Below are 19412 nucleotides of genomic sequence, written 5' to 3'. Positions count from 1 at the left end.
TTAGGTGGCATGTGGGGTGTTGCAGGACACAAATGGTGACTGTTACCCTGCGTCAGTACAGTACTGTCAGCAGTGCACCTCATTCTGTTATTCTAATGCCCTTTCGGATGTGGGAGTATCACAGGCTGGACGCAAACCCGCACTCCATTCTGTTCCATAACAAGGGCCAGCAGTTGTTATGAATCAGGCCCTGTACTCACTGTAGGGCAGGGACTGTATCCTCATCAGTGTTTGGAAAACATTAACCCTTTTTTTGTGCAATCTAAATAAAAATACCACCACAGGACGCACGTGGGCATTTAGTCTTCTCTCTCGTTTTATCATGCACTGCCAGGAATTGGGATTAATGGATTTTTTCCAGCTGTCATTCAGAAATCACTTGGTATTCACGGTCTGTCCTCATCCCTTTCCCATTACTTGGGATTTCTGGTGTACTCACTAGCATCCTGGAAGTCCACATCATTGCCATTGTAAGCATTGCGCAGTCGGTTTGTCATGATCTTCAGCTGCATGATTTGCTGACGAATGGTCATATCTGGCTTGGTGATGTCCACCTCTACCTCTGGATTATTAATCTGATTGGCCAGACCATCTCCCATCACCTCTGGCAAATACCTACACAGGAAATCAATTCATTCACATTGCTTTTCCCAAACAGTAAATTCTCCTTTTGGTATTACAGGTGCCATTACAACTGATAATCTACCATCTACGAGAGGGAGAGCTTTGCAGCTTGGTAATATCCCAATTGTATTTACTCGTGTTCCAATCGCAGCCTAGTGTTTCTGGTTCGTTCATCATTCTGCTCATACTCCTGCACTAGCGTAAGGTGCAATCTGAGCTCCCAACTCTTTGACTATAGAGATCTCCCTGGCAGTGGACAGAAGAGGACAGATTCAGGCGGCCCACACAAGGCACTGAGCTGTGCTGGGAGGTCCATGGTTGGCAGGGCAAAGGGAGGAGGCCAGTGGATTTGCCACTGTATGTGCAACCCAGAATTTACAGCAGGGGTGGGCAAACTTTTTGGCCCGAGGGCCACATCAGGGTGCGAAACTGTATGGAGGACCAGGTAGGGAAGGCTGTGCCCCCAAACAGCCTGGCTCCTGTGCCCTATCCACCCCCACCCACTGACTGCCCCCCCGGGTCCCCACTCCCATCCAACCCCCCCATCCCCGGGCTCCTTGTCCCCTGACTGCCCCTCCTCCCCCCGGAACCCCACTGCCATCCAACCCCCTCTGCTCCCTGTCCCCTGACTGCCCCACTCCCTATCCACACTCCCGTCCCCTGACAGGCCCCCAGGGATTCCCACGCCCTATCCAACCCCCCCTGTTCCCCGACCCCTGACCGCCCAATCCCCAGAACCTCCGCCCTATCCAACCGCCCCCTGCTCCCTGTCCTCTGACTGCCGCCCCCTTACCATGCCGCTCAGAGCAGCAGGAGCTTGCAGCCTCACTGCCTGGACTGAGCCTGCTGTGCTACCCGCGCGGTGGCGTAACTCCGGGGGAGGGGCTGGGGTCTAGCCTCCCCAGCCAGGAGCTCAAGGGCTGGGCAGGATGGTCCTGTGGGCTGGATGCGGCCTGCGGGCCATAGTTTGTCCACCTCTGGCTTACAGTATGCCTGTCTCCCCCTAGTGGTTGGACCGCCTATTGCTACCGACTATGCACTAACAGACTTGGGTATTTCAGCTGAGGCAGTATAGCCTCACGTTTTTAGAGCCAGAGGTCTCAGACACTGTCCCACGCTGCTGACAATGACCTCAGGGGCAACACACAAGAGAATGACCTCCGGGGTCTCTATTTAAGGCTACTTCAGCCCTAGGGTAGCTGCTGCGGAGTGTCAAGTTCTGAAGGGTAGGATGTCCCACCGCCCAAGTGCCTAGGTCAGCTCTGTGCAAGGCTGAGGATCTGGTCCCATGCTGGCACCAGTGGCATAGCCCGCGTGACATCCAGCCCATTACACAAGAAAGGGGTTCATCACCACATGGGAGATTAGGAAACTGACACATTATGACCTAGTCCACTACTGGATTCACCTCCTGATATGATTAACAAGGTGGCTGGGAAACCCTTATACCCAATCAACTGGGAGCTGGCTAGCTAGTCATTAAAGCTGCATTTCTCCCTGCTCAGTGTCACTGTCAATCAAGCACTTAAAAAAAACCTTTGGCATTTCAGGCAATGCCTGAAAACATTTTAAAAACTAAGGCCCAGATTCCCAGCTGTCATAGATCAGGCTACCCGGGGATGGTAACAGAGTTATGATGTTTACAACAGCTGAGGATCTGGCCCCAAAACAATGTTTTAAGTGTAAACCATGGGCATAATGTACTTCTATAGTGGCAGAATTTGCAAGGGGTGAAGTCTGAGAGAGAACAGTGCGTAAATGGGTAACTAGATAAATGTTTGCAATTCCCAGCAGTGCCTCTGGGTTTCTTCCAAAGCGAATCTGTCCATTCTACTAACGGCATTTAATGCCTAAGCGTGTGAAGATTCTGTGCGTAATTTTTTAGCAAACGTGCTTCGATGTTTAAAAGTCTAAAATGTGGGAAGAGAGCAACACATTTTAAATTCAAGGCATCCACCTCTCAAAATCTGCCTCTGGAAAAGGGTTAAGCTTTGCACTTGTTCCTGAGAGGCTGGGGCTGAGCCCTTTAAACTGATGGGAACTGACAGCAGGGCCAGTTCTATTGCTGAGATTGAGAGGACCACAAAGAGTGTGGTAACCACAGCCAGACTCCTAAAGAAGCTGTGCATTGGGCTGACTAGCCCTGGTGGTGCTCAGACCAGGGCAGAAGGAAGGGGGAGGGGATCCGCCCATAACTGTGGTGTGCAGCCGCTCAGGGGGTGCAGAGGAACTCACGCAAAGGAGTTCCTGACTGCCCTGATCAGCCATCAATGGATCCTGATCCTCACACGGGACCGGGGAAGTTACTGTGGCCTTACCAATTCCTAGTGAGTAGAGGACACAGGATTAGGGTTGAAGCAACTGAGGGAGAGGCCCTTGAGGGCAACCATATTTTCGTGAAATGTCCTCTATAATGGAGTTTATGTCACAGGCTGTAAAGCGTCATGGGGCAGGGATGTGGGAAGAACTAGCTTCTCTCTGCACCTACCTTTATCTTCTCTTTCTGGTAGCAGCTTTAAGTTTAGTATGGAGAGTTTTTGCTTTGCTTCTCTACACCCCATCCTTACCTCCCCTTGGCCATTCCGTTCCAGCACTTGTCCTCGTTCACCGAGCCAGATGTTATTTTCTCATTGCAAAGTGTGCTTGGCAAGGCAACCCAGTAATCCTTGATATCTCTCAGCTTCCCTTTGGCATCAGAAACCTGTAAGATGGAGGGAGAATCTTGGCCCAAGGAAACCCCAGAGGCTGGGTCATCCAGCTAGATGGTTGTAGCTCAAGGGTGGGCAAACTTTTTGGCCTGGGGGCCACATCAGGCTGTGAAACTGTATGGAGGACTGGGTAGGGAGGGCTGTGCCCCCCAAACAGCCTGGCCCTTACGCCCTATCCAAACCCACCCACTTCCCACCTACTGACTGCCCCCCTCAGAACCTCTGACCCATCCAACCCACCCCCTGCCAGGCCCCTTGTCCCCTGACCGCCCCCCCGGGACCCCACCCCCATCCAATCCCCTCTGCTCCCTGTCCCCTGACTGCCCCGAACCCTATCCACACCCCTGCCCCCTGACAGGCCCTCCGGGACTCCCATGTCCTATCCAAACCCCCCTGTTCTCCGCCCCCTGACCGCCCCACCTCCAGAACCTCTGCCCCATCCAACCGCTCCCTGCTCTCTGTCCTCTGACTGCCCCCCCGGCACCCCCTACCCAATCTCCCTCGCTGCCCCGCGCACCGCCGCTGCCCCCTTACCACTCCGCTCGGAGCGGCAGGAGCTTGCAGCCCCGCTGCCTGGATGAAGCCAGCTGTGCTGCCCACATGGCAGCGCAACTACAGGGGAGGAGGGACAGCGGGGGAGGGGCCGGGGGCTAGCCTCCCTGGCAAGGAGCTCAAGGGCCGGGGAGGACAGTCCCGCAGGCCGGATGTGGCCCACGGGCGGTAGTTTGCCCACCTCTGTTTTAGCTCATTTATTTTATAACTCAGAGAGAGCACTGTTCCTTTTTCACGTACAGGAAAAGAGCACTAACTTTACCTTAAATAACAGCCCTCAGCCCAAGGAGCTGGCCAACTGAGGCCAACATTTCCATGTGAAGGACTGTTCTGCTGTGTTCATCTGTTTTATAACACAGTTGATATTAAAGCCATGTATCACAATGATGTGCTGGCTCCTTTCTAGCCACGCCCCCAGCCACGCCCATTGCAATAGACAAGAGGGAAGAGATTAGCTCAGCAGGGCCACAAACCATTCTTTAAGCAACAGCGAGTGTTGTGTGATCCTGGAATGAGGGCCCAGGGAGATGGTGTGAGAGTGTGGGCAGGCCAGGTAACAGGTTCTGATGGGCAGAGACAGACTCAGGAGGGCTGGGCAGGAGAAGCAGATCCGGCAGGGCAGAGGGCTGAGCAAGGGAAAGCAGCCTAGCAGGGAGGCTGGGAGTGATCCAGGGAGCTGCTGGGGAGCAGGTGCTGTCATCTAGTGCTGAGAAGCTGAGCCACAAGCAGCTGAGGGTCAGCAGGGAACAAGGCGTTCGATCAGCCTGTCACAGAGGAGACAGGATGATCACAGCCTGTTGCCCACAGAATCAGAAATGTCCAATAAAAGACAAGGACCAACAGTGTAGCAAAGCTGCAGGGAGACAACACTGCAGCTACTCCAACATCACCATCAGGAGATGTTGCCCCAGAACACCAATGGCAGAGCAAGACCAGGTCTAAAAAACCAAGGGCCAGACCTTCAGAGAGAGAAGCAACTAAGAGCAGTAATGAAGTTCAGCAGGGTGATGCACAACTGCCTGTGTTGGAGAAAAGGGCTGGCTGGCTTGTGTTCCATTCTGCTACCGATACACTTAGGGACCAAACATCTTGACAAGCTTGGGGAGTTTCACCAGACTGATGCTACGAAGCTGAAACTCAGCAGCCAGAATCCTGTCTTAGTTGAGTCTTCAGTGGGACAGCTATAGGTCAGTAACTTTTTCTACTTAATAGGCACATCTGAGGGTTTATTGGGAAGGCACCAAAGGCTAGAGCACAGCCGAGGGCTTGCTCTGAGCTTTGTTATACAGAACACCCCCCCGATCCCAAACAGGGTTGGTGCCCACCGCTCTCAGTAACACCCTGCCATTGGGTCAGCAACGATCCCGACACATGACATGGACAGACATGATGAGCCCACTGTTGCGGCAGGCAGTTTTAAATATTCCAATAGGGGAAATGTTTTATAAATTCAGAGAGACACTTACTAGCTTCTCCAGTCCAAGCCCTGAGGATTTATCGTCGGTGACAGCTTTTCCCCTTCTTTTCTTATCCTCTCCACTGGATGCTTTTGTGCTGATTTTGGGATTTCCACAACCTTGGAAAACCTGAAAAAACCCCAAACCAAACCAAACCTTCCTTTATATTGTGGTTCAATAGCTTTCCCCATTAACTAGTGCTGTGTATTTATTACTTTTCCTGTTAAATAATTCTGTCTGAATTCCCCATTTCTCCCACTCACCTGATCTTTTTGATTATGACCTAGTTTTTGGACCTGTCACCATAGTCTATATTAAAAAAAGAAAAATATCTCTAGCAATTTTGCATTCTCCTTCCATGATTCTAAAAATTCATCAGGCCTTAGAAGAAAAAGCAGGCAACCCTCCACCTTTCCCTACAACACAAAATGAAACCATCCCAGTATACTGTACAAACAAGCCACACGTGCAAATGGCAGCTATGCGGTAATCTCACTAGACCAACACTGCCAATTTAACACAATAACACAAATCATCACTAATTCACCCGGTAGTTCATGCTGGTAGCATCACCGTCTGCAAGGACTGTTACCAAATTGGACATGGAAGCTGGATATGAGAAGAGAGGGAGGGACACTTACTTTCTGTTCATAATTACACAAGAGCAATTTTGAGACATTTGTTTCTAATGCACCTTATTGGACTCTGGCAAGAGCTGCATGGCAGCTGATTGATTACCTTGAGTGCTGAGGTACAGTCCTGTAATGCTGGGGTCTAGCTCTCTCCCGCAGCTATTCTACAGAGTGCACTTTTTAACATTAACCTTTGAAAATTTACAGTCAAACATTAATATTAAAATAATTAACAATTCACATTTGCTCTCACTGACACCAGTGAATAGTTATTAATGGTTTATTCTCTGCTATGGTTTATGAAGCAATAAACTGGTCTAAATAGTATATTACATATAGGATAAAAGATGGCCTTGTGTTTTTACAAGCTGGTGAGTAAGTAAAGAGGTCTCAGCTACTTTTACCAGAGTATCAGATTACATTTCAGGGCCATCTATTGTTAAATTTTAAATGCATACAAATACTGACTGGAAATAATATAATGCCTGGGGTTGAAAATTCTGATGACTGGGAGAAATATCCCAAATCTACCTGGTCTGCAAATCCAACTAGAATAGCTCCACTTCTGAAGTCAGAAGTGTTCAATAAATATTTATATTCTGTGTTTGGAATGAGGATGCTTAAGTACTTCCCAGCCCATTACGAAGGAAGATGTTAAATAGCATCTACTAGGACTACATTTTTTAAATCAATAGGCCCAGATAACTTACACCCAAGAGTTGGCTGAGGAGATGTTTGGCCCACTGATGTTAATTTTTTAATAAATCGTGGAATACTGGGGAAATTCCAGAATACTGGAAGAATGCTAATATTGTGCCAATGTTCACAAAGGGCAAGCAGAGGTAATTATTGGGTGGTTAGCCTGAACAGCAACCCCAGGTAAAATAATTGAAAATCTGACATAGGATTCAATCAATAATGATTTAAAGGATAGAAATATAATTAATGCCTATCAGCATGCTTTTTTTTAAAGGAAAATAGGTCATCGAATAAACCTGATTTTACTTCTTGTTTAGATGAACGGACTTCTGTAATTTGTTTGAACTTAATACTGTACGACATTCACATTGAAAAATTCACACTATGCAATATCAATAAAGCACACGTTAAATGGATTAGAAACTGGCTAATTGGCAGATCTCACAAAGTAATTATCAATGGAGAATCAACATCACATGGGGATATTTCTGGTGGGGTTCCACAGGGAGAGGTTTTAAGCCTGCCACTATTCAATATTTTAATCAATGATCTGGAAGTAAAGATAAAGTCACTGCTGATAAAATTTGCAGATGGCACAAATATCGTGTGAGGAGTAAATAATGTTGAGGACAGGACAGGAAAAACAAAGCGATCTGGGTCCCTTGGAAAGCTAAGGCCATTGAAACAAAATGCATTTTAATACAGCCAAATGTAAGGTCCTACCTCTATGAACCAAGAATAGAGGCCATAGCTACAGAATGGGGGACTGTATTCCGGAAAGCTGTGATTCTGAAAAGGATCTAGGGGTCATCATGGGCAAACAACAGAACACGAACTCCCAGTGCGATGCTGTGGCAAAAACAAACAAACACTGGATGTACAGAGGAGCAGTGAGTAGAAGCGGGGGTGGGGGTGATTTTGCCTCTGTATAAGGAAACTATTGAGACTGATAGTGGATCTGTATTTGCATTTTAAGAGGATTCTGAAAAAACTTGGAAAGGGGACAGAAAAAGCCACAAAAATGATTGCAGGGTTGAAGGAAATACTTTACAATGGGGACTCAATCTGTTTAGCTAATCAGAAAGAAGTTCAAGAGGTGACTCGATGACAGTGTATAAGTACCTTCACAGGGAGAAAATACCAGGTACTAAAGGGCTCTTTAACCCAGGGAGGAAGGCAGAAGAACCACCTATAGCTGGATGTTAAAGCCAGACAAATTTGAATTAGAAAAGAGGCACACATTTTTCACAGTGAGGGTGATTAACCATTGGAACAAACTGCCAAAGGAAGCGGTGAAGTCTCCATCTCTTGATGTCTTCAGATCCAGACTGGATACCTTTCTGGAAGATGCTTTAGCGCAGCACAAGTTACTGGGCTCAATACAGGGGTAAGTGGGTGGAATTCTCTGTCCTGTGACATTCAGGAGGTCAGACGAGGTGAGCTAATGGTACTTTCTGGCCTTAAACGCAATGAATCTGTGAGATTTCCAGTGTTCGACTATGGCTTCTGGGCCAGACAAAGAAAGGAATACTTCACAACAATACATTCTACGCTCACTATGTGTTCAGGTTTGGTTCTTACTTCATCCAAACTCCCATGCCTCTTTATTCTCCTGTAAGTACTTTTGCAGAGGGACGGAGGCACTGCTGACGCCACACAGCTCATATTGGTTAAGACTATGTGACTAAGCGGTACTCAGCACGCAAGAGGACACAAAGGAAACCATGATCCCTGCGCCAAGGAAATTAAAATCCAGACTGAGAAGTGGTGAAAATCAGACACACAGTGTGCTAGAGGGGCTAGAGGAGAATGCTGTGACAGCAGACATGCTTTAAGATATTGCAACTGGGGATTTTCCAACAACTTCAATGGCCTTCATTGGATCAGAACCTTTACGAGTAGATGACAGCATACGTTGATGTTTTTTGCATAAGAAATGAGTTTAAGGAAGGATTTGAGTAGACAGAAGGTGGCTGGTCATGCACTCTGGATGAGAATGCTGCAAACCAGAAAGCCCAGTAGCTTGAAGTATAAAAAGAAAATTATCCTAAAAATATCATCAGGCTGTAAAAAAGGCCAAGCCCAAAGTTATTTGCACTATGAGGAAGAATAACACTAGTGAGTGCAGTTTAACAAGAAAAACAGGACTCAAGATGCTGAAAAGCAAGAAAACGAAGTCTCTAAATATCTGATCACTGATCCCCTCCTCTGGGTGAAGAATGATCACTGATCCTTCACCCAGAGGAGGGGAGCTTTGATTAGTTACATCTGCATTATTACCTGAACACTCCATGTTCTACATGGATTAAGAAAGGGTCTAAGGTCTATTTCCATATGTACAGAGTGACCTGCAGCCACCCTTACAATAATATTAATGAGGTACTAGAAGTGTTTCTGACAGAATTTAAAATCATCTTTAATCCAGAATCTTAAAAGAGAATCTCCTCAATTCTATTCTCAGCTTTGCCATTAACTTCCACTGCAGCCACGGGCCACTCATTTACTCTCTCTGCCTCAGTTTCTCTATCTTGGGAGTGAAAATACTTACTTATTTGACTCACAGGCATGTTGTGAAGTTTAATTAGTCAGGGTTGACAAAGACCATTGCTAATGAAGGCTACTAAGCATTAAGAATATTTTGCATTGAACTGGGTCAGAAGAAACTTTTACAGCATTATTAAACTGACGGCCTGATTGCATTGCTCTCCGCTCTCTGCATTGCTGTCTTTGAAATAGGAGATCTGCCTCTTTTGGCATTTTCATTCTTTTCTGCATCATCAGTAGGGATCCTAGTTTTCTGTGATGATAAAACCAAAATTCTCCCTTTCTGTGGATTGGTTGTCTGAGATAAGCCACTGTTTCCATTTAGATTATTTAATATCACTGGCTGGCTGAGTTCATTTCCTTGTGTATCAGTATTTAATGTTGCTGGCTGGATATCATTGTTATGGCATGCCTAGTTACTAATAAGATGCTCAGAGCTTTTTGTAGGAGTGTTTTTGATTATTAATAAAACCAGCCAAATAAATAAATCAATACAAATGAGCTCTGTGGTAGCCAATCCTTCCCAGAAGCATACCCTCATCCTTCCTCAAACACCCAATCAGATCAATGGTTTCTGTAGTGTGCTTGGAAGGTCAGCAAATTCAGGCTCCCTCAGACCAACAGAACAGATGTCTGGAGATTTGAGCGGCCTAATGAGGAACCAGGTGCCTTAATTTGGACCTGCGAAATTGTAAATTGATAAATGAGACAGGTGAATTGAACAGAAGAATTCACTTGGTTTTTGACAGAAGGTCTGTGGAAGTAGGGTGTTTCTTGTAATTTTGGTTCAAGAAACATGAACATTTTCAAAATAGGCCATTTGCTCTTTGGGTGTCTTTAAATTCAGGCTTGTTGCCTATTTAACCAAGTATGAATTTGCAGGTAGAAGCTATCAACAGATCCTAAAATAATAGTACATTAGCACACAATTCCTTAATGCAGTGATATCAAGCACTCGAATGTTAGCAAGTGGTGCCAACTCATTTCACTCCAGCAGCTGAATGCTCTTTGTATGCTGAGAACTTATTGTGAGCTTAAACTGTAGCAAGGGCATTTAGGTTAGATATTAGGAAAAAACTTTCCAACTGTAGGTGTAGTTAAGTTTTGGAATAGGTTTCCAAGGGAGGTTGTGGAATCCCCATCACTAGGGGTTGGACAAACACCTGTCAGAGACGGTATAGGTGTAATCAGTCCTGCTTTTGTGCAGGGGGCTGGACTTGATCTCCCATAGTCCCTTCCAGCCCTACATTTCTATGATTCTGTGAACTCTCTGCTAAGACCTGATTTTAACAAATTACCTAGACGGCAGAGAGAATGAGCCCCATTAGCATTCCTGGTAAGCATCCACTCCTCCTGCCCTCAGTCTAGAATCTTTCTTTTCTAGATATATTGTCCTCTTAAACAGGTGCAGGTAGAACACATATATTGAATCATCCATTGTAATGGCAATTCTGTGGCAATCGAAATATTTCATTTGTCTACTTCTTCTGGTGCAAGATCTTTAAAAATTATACATAACATATTTAAAATTTTGTTTTATAGAAATAAAATGAGTCCAATTTCTTTGCTGTAGTTTACCGTTTATAGTCCTATTACTGTGGTTATTATGAAACAATTCTTTCAGGGATATAAAAACACAGAAGAATAATGAAAAACACTTCATGGCATTTATAGATCCATTCATTCCTCCATTCTCTTCCTTATTATAATTGATTACTCTATTTCTGTGCTCTATTAGCATTGTGTTTTGTGCTGCACTGGTATTTCTATCCATCTCTCTGCTTGGTCTGTCATTGACTTATCTATTTGCCAGCCAGCTTCAGATTCATTTTCCATCAGAATCTGTTAGTTACAGCACTTCAGAGTCATGGGAAAAGCAGCTGGGGTTCAGGAAGACAAATTATTCTGCTGTTAACATCAGCCTCAATGGGTTGTTGAGAACAACATTAGAGAAATGATGCCAGAGTGAATTCTCTCTAGCACAAGTTGATACATGCAGCTAATGTGTCAAATTCTGCTCTGAGTTACAGCTGTGCAAACCTTTACAGGCAAAGGGTGAATGGTTGTAACTGGCAAGGAAATTTGGGCCAATTGCTACGATGGGCAGGAGGCTATTTTATGAACATGCTTACTGTAAAGATGAGTCTGGTCTAAAACTTTGACTTGATCATAGACAGACAAAACTGCACTGCTCAGTACTTGAGAAAGGGATCTCCCCTCCCCCGCCAGATAAAATGTCCAATTTCTCTGGAAAAATTACCTGAAAACAGCAGCTTGTGCTAACTTTCCACACACTGAAATTCCATTTCCCCCCCAAAATGACTGAAGCATCTGAGGATGCTGAAAGACAAATAATCTGAAATCATTTATAAACCTGTCTTTCATACAGTGTTACACCAGGGATGTGAAATCACAGTTCCCACAAGCAGAAAGCAACAGAACTAACCTCCATACCACTACTATCTGGACACCAGCAAGAATGGCAGATCAGATGTGGGCAAGCAAATTGGGTGAACCTTGGATGAACCCTTCTAGAGCAGGTATAGAATCTCAGACCTCAATGTGAGTTTTTCAGATACTAATTCTAGCAGCCTCCTATTATGGTAGTGAAGAACCTAAATATTTGGATGTACCCAGACCTCTGTAATATACACGGAAGTTTAAAAATTAGCCATTTTGGCGGATATGAGATGAAGAAGTAACACTCGCTCCTTAAGTCAAAAAGAAATCTCCAGTCTAGTGTATTTCCAATGCTATACGTTACATTGCAGGGTCTATTCTCTTACTGAACCAGAGGATTTACCCAAGTAATTCTCCCAGCATGCTAATTTACACTAACAGATGACTCAACAGACTCCCTTTATGCAAATAGCAATTTGCAGTCTTTTACAGTTTATACTGTCTGAAATCCAGGACTTAGTTGTCAGGAGTGAGGGTACAGATGGGAAACAGTTCAGTACCCAGCCAAGAAGTTTCCCTGAAGGGAGAGGGGTAAAAGGAATGGTGCTGGTTACGGTGCTGCTGGGTTTTGTTTCAAAAAATGAGCATTGATAAAAAACAATGACACTGTTTGCCGAACATGACTTAAAAACTGTAGTGAAACAACAAAATGATGAGTCAGATGTTGGTTCTGGGAAATTCTGTAACTATGGCAATATGCACGCTTTCCTGGTTAGGACAGTAATACACAAGTCTCCTGGCCGCACATCAGGCTGGCATTTGGGAGTAGTTGTGCTGTGGGATTTCACTGCTTGCAATGTTGTTTATTTTCTGAGTAGTTTTATTCCTGGCCTGGGTGGATCAGATGACATTAGGGGAGATGTCACCACACCTATCAAAGAACCTTGTTCTGTGGACCAGATATCAAAAGTCTCTTTTCCCACCACCAATGCAAGAGGGATTTACCCCGATAGTAACAGTGGTAGCAAGGTGCATCACCTCCTTCTCAGGTAACCAGCCTTACCGTTTGTGGGTAGCCCTGTGAAAAACTTATTAGCCACACTCCTAACATGACTTAACCAACTGCTGGCCACCACAATTGCACCATTATGCACAGACCCAGCCTAATGAATGGGGAGCATCACCCAAGATTATTGTTTGGATACATTCCAAAATTAACTGACCCACTTTACACATGTGAAAGACTTTGAAGTCCCTTCATCCCAATTCCTACTGATCACATTTTCAAGGAGAAGTGCTAAAATACTTACATTAATTTCAAATGGAAGCTGAGAGTCTCTTTTCCATTTCTTGTTCCCCCACATCGGCCAGAACTGTGGTTGCAGGCTTTGCTGGGTCCAAAAGCCACCTCTGGCTCTTCCCGTGAGTGAGAGACTTCAGGTTGTGATTTTCAAAAGCACTCAGTGCTGGCTTAACTCTGCTCCCATTTAAGTCAATGGTAAAATTCCCCCTTGACATCTGTGAGAGCAGAACTGGGCCAGTGCTGAGCACACCTTAGTCTTTTAGCTTTGCACTATGTTAACAGCCTTTGTTCGTGTCCAAACCAAAGTTATCTTGGACCAGCTGAGCACTGCAGTGTGCCACCTCTACATATCAGAGAAATACAATGGACCATATATGACTGCATGATGTGTAAATTTCTACCCTTTGCCTGGAAAGACAGATAACCTATCGGCATATCTTCTGTATATTTCCTTTTTTCCCTGGGTAAGAAAATAAATATATCGGCTGTTTACTTTCAAACTTTAAATAAAGCCTTTGATATGGATGATCAACTGCTGATAGTTCAAAGGCATTGTGACTGGCAGTACCTCAAGAGCCTTGGCTGATATGTCACAAGTAACCACTTTAGAGAAACACCATGTGTAGAAATGAACCAGATGTGATCCAGTTTTTTCCAGTGATTTCAAACTGTGCTCACAGACTGAAGTGGAAAGGGAAGCGGTGTGGCTCTTAAACCTCACTTTCCTTGCTCTCTCTATCCTTGATCCTTCCCTATTTGTCACACTCATCATCTCAGCAATTTGTCAGCTCCCAATCTCTGCTACTTGGCTCCACGTGCAAATACAGTCAAGTGCACTTTGTTACAAGATCCAAGTCAGAAAGCTTGTCAAATGCACTTTGCTGCTCTAGTCAAGTATGGATTGGAATAGAGTATCCACCCCCTGTGAACACTTGCATTTACAACAGGGGGCCCCATCAGTGCTTGTTGCAGTTCAGATGATGTTCTACTTCCCCATATAATAAACACGCTTTTTAGCCCCGAATAACAATGACAGGTTGGGAGGCTTGGTGGTATGTTTGTGTGAAAAGCAGGAACCCGGGAAGATTGTTCACTTTGCCAAGGCTTCTTACACATGCAGCTGTGGCATGTGCTTGTGATTAGTGGATTAAATGTGCTGAAAGTGGTGATCAATAAAACAGCACTTGGAAATATAGCTCTTGTGAGATGCTGAGCACCAGCAGAACCTGCTTCACAGGATGATTGCCATGTAACAACCCTACCCCATAAATACAACCAAGTAAGCCAAATGTTTCCATTTCTTAGTGTTCCCTGTGGCTGTCGAGAGCGGTTGTCTCCTGGGTCAAGTGTAAGGCAGCCCACAAACTTGCAGTCCGTAGCTCAGCTCAGTGAGAATACAAAAAACCCCTCGGCTACAGAGGTTGAGGCACCATAATACAATGCCACCACACTTTCCACAGGGATTCAGAATTCAACACCAGGCTGTATTTGGTCCATACATATCAAGTTGGTTGGCTGGAGGTGGAGATGGGGAGGAGTTTGAATCAGAAGCATTTGACAAGCTTTGCCTGTATGGGGTGAATGGTTTCTTTTAATTAAAAGAAGCTGGTATTTAATCTCTCTGCCTACTGTATGTTAAGGCAGTTGAATGGTACCGGAAGAAAATGCACAAGGCTGTAGCCAGAGCATTTTCAACTGATTTAATATCAACTTTAGACACAGATCTCAGCTCCTTACCTTGGCTGTGATAGACTCTCTGTTTTCCTGCATGTTAGAAATGGCTTCAGCAATCCGGGTGTGAATGGTACCAATTACAGTGTCTACATTGGATGGTCCATCAAACCGGTCAGCCACTAGCAGCATAGAATCTAGTAAAATAAGAGAGATGGAGACACCCTTTAAGTACATACTATACAAATCAAATTATAGTGTAACTTAAAATGTACATATATTTGTATTGGGAGGAATCAAACATTTGCCCCTCAGTAGATGAAGGCGTTGAAGAACGTCTTCCAGGTACTTGTATTGTGTGTATATTTTCAGTAGTTTCACACTCTGAATTTGGCAGCATTCAAAATAAGGCCCTAATGCATCAGTAAGGGAATCCATAGTTCCAGATGAACACCATTGGGAAGAAACAGCTATTACAGCATCTCTTTGCAGACTACCACTACCTCACAAAATGACCAGAGAGCACTGCGTGTTCTATAGAGAGGAATCTGTGCAGAAATATAAAGCAAGGATCTTGCTCTAACCCTCCCCTATTGGCTTGCGTTCAACTTTCAACCAAGTGCTGCTAGGAATGGAACTCTGGAGATGGTGGTGTTTACACAAAGTGCCCATGGAAGGGTTTTATGAGTAATAGGCACATGTGCGTGGCTCCCATAACGGGGATGGAGAAAAAAAACTTCCTCCCAGTGAATATTTCCCATGCAACATTTTAAATCTGAGTGCTCTGGCAGGATGAAGCATGACCAGTAAGGGAAAATGTCTACCCCACATGTGGAACAATAGAGCACTACACATGCAACTAAACTGGTAAGAGAGGAGGAGAGGTGGGTGAGGGGTGGATGAAAGGTGCCCAGTGCTCTAAGCTGCTATTGATTTCAGCACCTCACAAGCTCTGGAGCTGAAATGACAATGGATCAGAGCAACATTCATCCATGTTCTAGAAGTTATTTACTGGATTTATGCCTTGCTGGATTTTACTGGCAACACAAAGTAATGCAGAAGGAAATTTTATATACGTGCATGGTACTGGAGATCAAAAGAACATAGTGTGTATACAGACTGATACCCTGAATGTCCAGAGACCGGAAACAACCAAGACCTTAGAGGTTAAAGGAATGGATTAAAAATGGGACTGTTTGTACACCACCATCTGCAGGTTCTTAACTACTGAAAACTGCCATCAAGTTCAGATTCTTCTTTTGAGAATTGCAGTGCAAAGTCTCCTCTTGATGTCTTTGTCTTTACTAAGAGATGCCATTCACCTTCCTAGAAATGCAGCCCCTGCTCTATAAACATTGTATTAGCCTCTACGTTTATTTAATTGTATAGACCTGTGAGTGGAGTATAGCAGCGCAAGAGTGAGTGGACTACCAGCACTGGATGGCTTGACAAAAGCACAGGTTCGCATAGGTTCCCTTATTCCACCACTGTGCATGCTCTGCCAATGCACCTCAGCCCTGTTCTACGATATCCACTGCTTTCCAAAGCAAGCCCCCTGCACCTCCAGTTCTGCCACTGCATTTAAATCTTGAACTGCAATCCTTCCACTCTTTGCTATTTCCTCTATTGAGTGCTCCAAAACAATAAATGGGATGACTCCAAAACTGAGTCACATACTAGAACACTACACATCCAGTGCACAGGAAGAGATAGTGGTGTAAGAGAAAAATCCTGAGGTTTCTAATGAATCCTGTGTGGTGAGACCATCATACTATAAACAGACTTAACAATAATGTCAATCAGCATTGCTTTTATTTTTAACCACATAGTTTGACATAAAAATATCTCATAACCACCTATTGGGCATTGGCACCTGTACTGATTTCAATGCACTTTTGTTTAACAAATAAACAAGACCACTGAACTGGATAACATCACATTGTGGAGGAAAATGGACGATGTTAACAAAATGCTTGGAATCCCTGCTATCTGCCCATACAGAAAAATGATCTGTCTGCTCTAAGCTGTTTTTTCTTCCCCATATATAGAGGGTCAAATCCTGAGGTCCTTAACTCAAGAAAGCTACCATTCACTTCAATGGGACGGAGCAAGGTCTATTCTAGTTCTTCTATTCTACCCATCAGTTGGTACCCAGACTGCTCTCAGGGGATGGTGTGGTGTGGTAGAAAGGCTTACTCAGCATGAGTATGTATTGCCGGCATTATTCACTCCACACCTCAATGCATTCTGTACCTGTCACATGTTTCATAGTGATATTGTTTTACAGAACTTACATTTATTTCTATTAGTACTACTTTCTGTGTCTTTAACCTGCAAAGCCAGGCTCCATTATACCAGCACCAAGAGTCCAACTGTACAGGGCTCAAAGAAGGAACAATTAATGCTTTTTATAGAAACCAATCTGGGCCCGATCCAAAACTCACAGAAATCAATGGAACAACTCCCATTGACTTCAAAGGGCTTGGGATGAGGCTCTTTCAGACACATAAAACATATGGTGTCCCTACCCTCTCTTTATCAGAAGCTGGGAATGGGAGATAGGGAATGGATCACTTGGCGATTGCCTGTTCTGTTCATTCCCTCTAGGGCACCTGGCATTGGCCACTGTCGGAAGACAGGATACTGGGCTGGATGGACCTTTGGTCTGAGCCAGTGTGGCGGTTCTTATGTTTTATTTTCTTATGGGGGCAATGTCCATAATAAAGGGCCTGATCTAAAGCTCAATGCAATTCATTTAATAACACACACAACTCAGCTGACAATATTCTCTATATTGTACTATCTAATGGTTATATTGTGGTAGCTCCTAGAGGCCAACCAGGCTGGGGTCCCATTGTGCTAGGCACTGCACAAACATACAGAAAACACAGGCCGTGCCCCAACATGCTTACAGTCTAAAAGACATGACATAACAGGCTGATGAGACAAACAAGCAGGCCAGAGCAGAGGGTAACAAAAACAACAGACTCTGCTCAAATCTTACCCAATGACTCAGGAACAAAGATCACAAATTGCTACTTGCCCATGTCTACAGTCTGGGATATGGCAGCTGCAAAGCCAGGGAGGGTTAGCTTGGCAGCATTTCTTGTTTATCATCAAACTAAAAGAACTGTTTTAGCTGTTTTTTAAATTTAATCAAGAACTGAAAAAAATTACCGTAGTTTCTCCATTACAATTTTTTTTTACAGTAAAAGCCAACAGCTGCTTTGATATAGAAAATCAAACATGCCGCATAATGGTGTAATGGCTTTTTGGTATTTTCTGCCCCTGCTGCAGTACCAAGGATCTGAAGTTTAACTCCTGCTCCTGTTTAGGAGTAGTAACAGATTTTTCAAGAAAACTTTTCTGAACAATTTTAGCTTGTGGATGCATTAATTCTGGGGACACATATTGATATATGAAAGGAAATCCCCAAAATTATTGATAAAATTCAATCTATCACTCACTGTAAAACATCTCCTTTAACTTGACCTGCCCTGCTCTGACCATATAATACAGTAGCTACATGTCTGTCATTACAATTTCACGTTCAACTACAAACAATGGGGTAAGAGCGAAGGATGCAGAGTGGCAGTGAATTTCCACTGTAGTGAGGCGGTGTGGTTCCCTGCTGCCCCGGAGAGAGACGAGCCCCTTCAGACACCAGAGTGGGTGGAACCAGGGAGCTCTGAGCCTGCCCCCCAGAGGGTCAGGCGCTGCCCCGGAAGTATAAAGGCCTGACCTCAGGGCTCACTGGAGAGGCAGCCGACGGGGAGGCCAGACGCCTCCGACCTAGCTCGCGAGTGGGAAAGCCCAGCAGCCTGCAGAAGACCTATGGACTGGCCCGGCCTGCCCCACGCCAGCTACCCGGAGGAGTTGCCAAGCCTGCCCCTGGCCAGCTACCCCGAGGAACCCATGGTGCTGGATCCCCCTGAGGACACCACCCTGACCTCAAGACGGGGAGTCGAAGTAGCCTTGGGGCAGCCGATCCTAGTCTGGCTGCAGCCCTGCGAGAACCCATGTCAGTGTGTTGCGGCCAGGATCCCCACTGACACAGCAGCGGGTCTTTTGCTGCTGCTAGGGCCCCGGGCTGGGAGGCAGTGGAGTGGGAGGGTCTGAGCCCCCCCCGCCACCCAACTCACGGGTGGCAGTTTCCCCCTCTCCCGGGCCCTTTGGAACATAGGGCCTGGGCCTACTGTTACTCTATACTGTTACTGCTCAGCCCCTGCCTGAGTGCCTGACTCACCAATGCCCCGCCCTGACGTAGGGCCTGGGCTTACCATTAGATACTGTTACTGCTCAGCCCTGCTGAGGGCCTCAGCACCTGACTCACCAATGCCCCACCCTAGGGTCACTGTGCTTATTTTGTATCTTCACTAAGGCCATAGAAGACGACTCCCATGGCCGGACTAATTCCCTGCAAGAGCTATTCCCCAAGGTAGCGAGGCGGTTCGGTCCCCTGCCGCCCCGGAGAGAGACAAGCCCCGGCTAGCCTCTCTACACGTGGTGGAGAATGTGGGCACGATCCCTCGACACCTGTGAGAAGGGGTCTGGGGGGGAACATGCCCCAGAATGAGCCATGATATGGACAAACTTACCAAGCTCCTGACCGAGAGCCAGGAGCAGCAGCAGGCGGCCCAGCTCCAGCAGCAGCTGATTCGGGATCTGGGGGTTCAGAACCAGGAACAACAGCGGCAATGCCGGCAGCAGCTGGCAACGGCACTGCCGTGCCCCGCAGAGCCCCAGCCGGGAGACGCGCCCGGGTCACCCCGCCCCACTGCGCCAGTGCGGCTGACCAAGGTGGGACCCAGTGACGACCCTG

At 45.7% G+C, this 19412-nt stretch overlaps 1 protein-coding gene across 1 annotated transcript in view; it reads right to left on the bottom strand.

Moving 5' to 3' along the window:
• The window catches only part of GPC1 (glypican 1), a 324689-nt gene that overhangs the window by 5789 nt on the left and 299488 nt on the right, over positions 1–19412 (bottom strand). The window contains exons 5-8 of the mRNA XM_037908653.2: positions 14657–14787; positions 5351–5470; positions 3192–3325; positions 440–615 (exon numbers count right to left, since the gene is read on the bottom strand). Coding sequence (XP_037764581.1) covers positions 440–615; positions 3192–3325; positions 5351–5470; positions 14657–14787 — 561 coding nt within the window. The remainder of the gene's footprint in view (positions 1–439; positions 616–3191; positions 3326–5350; positions 5471–14656; positions 14788–19412) is intronic.

This window comes from Chelonia mydas, chromosome 9 (genome assembly GCF_015237465.2).
Source record: "Chelonia mydas isolate rCheMyd1 chromosome 9, rCheMyd1.pri.v2, whole genome shotgun sequence".
Taxonomy (NCBI): Eukaryota; Metazoa; Chordata; order Testudines; family Cheloniidae; genus Chelonia; species Chelonia mydas.
This window is presented reverse-complemented; position numbering and strand designations above follow the sequence as displayed.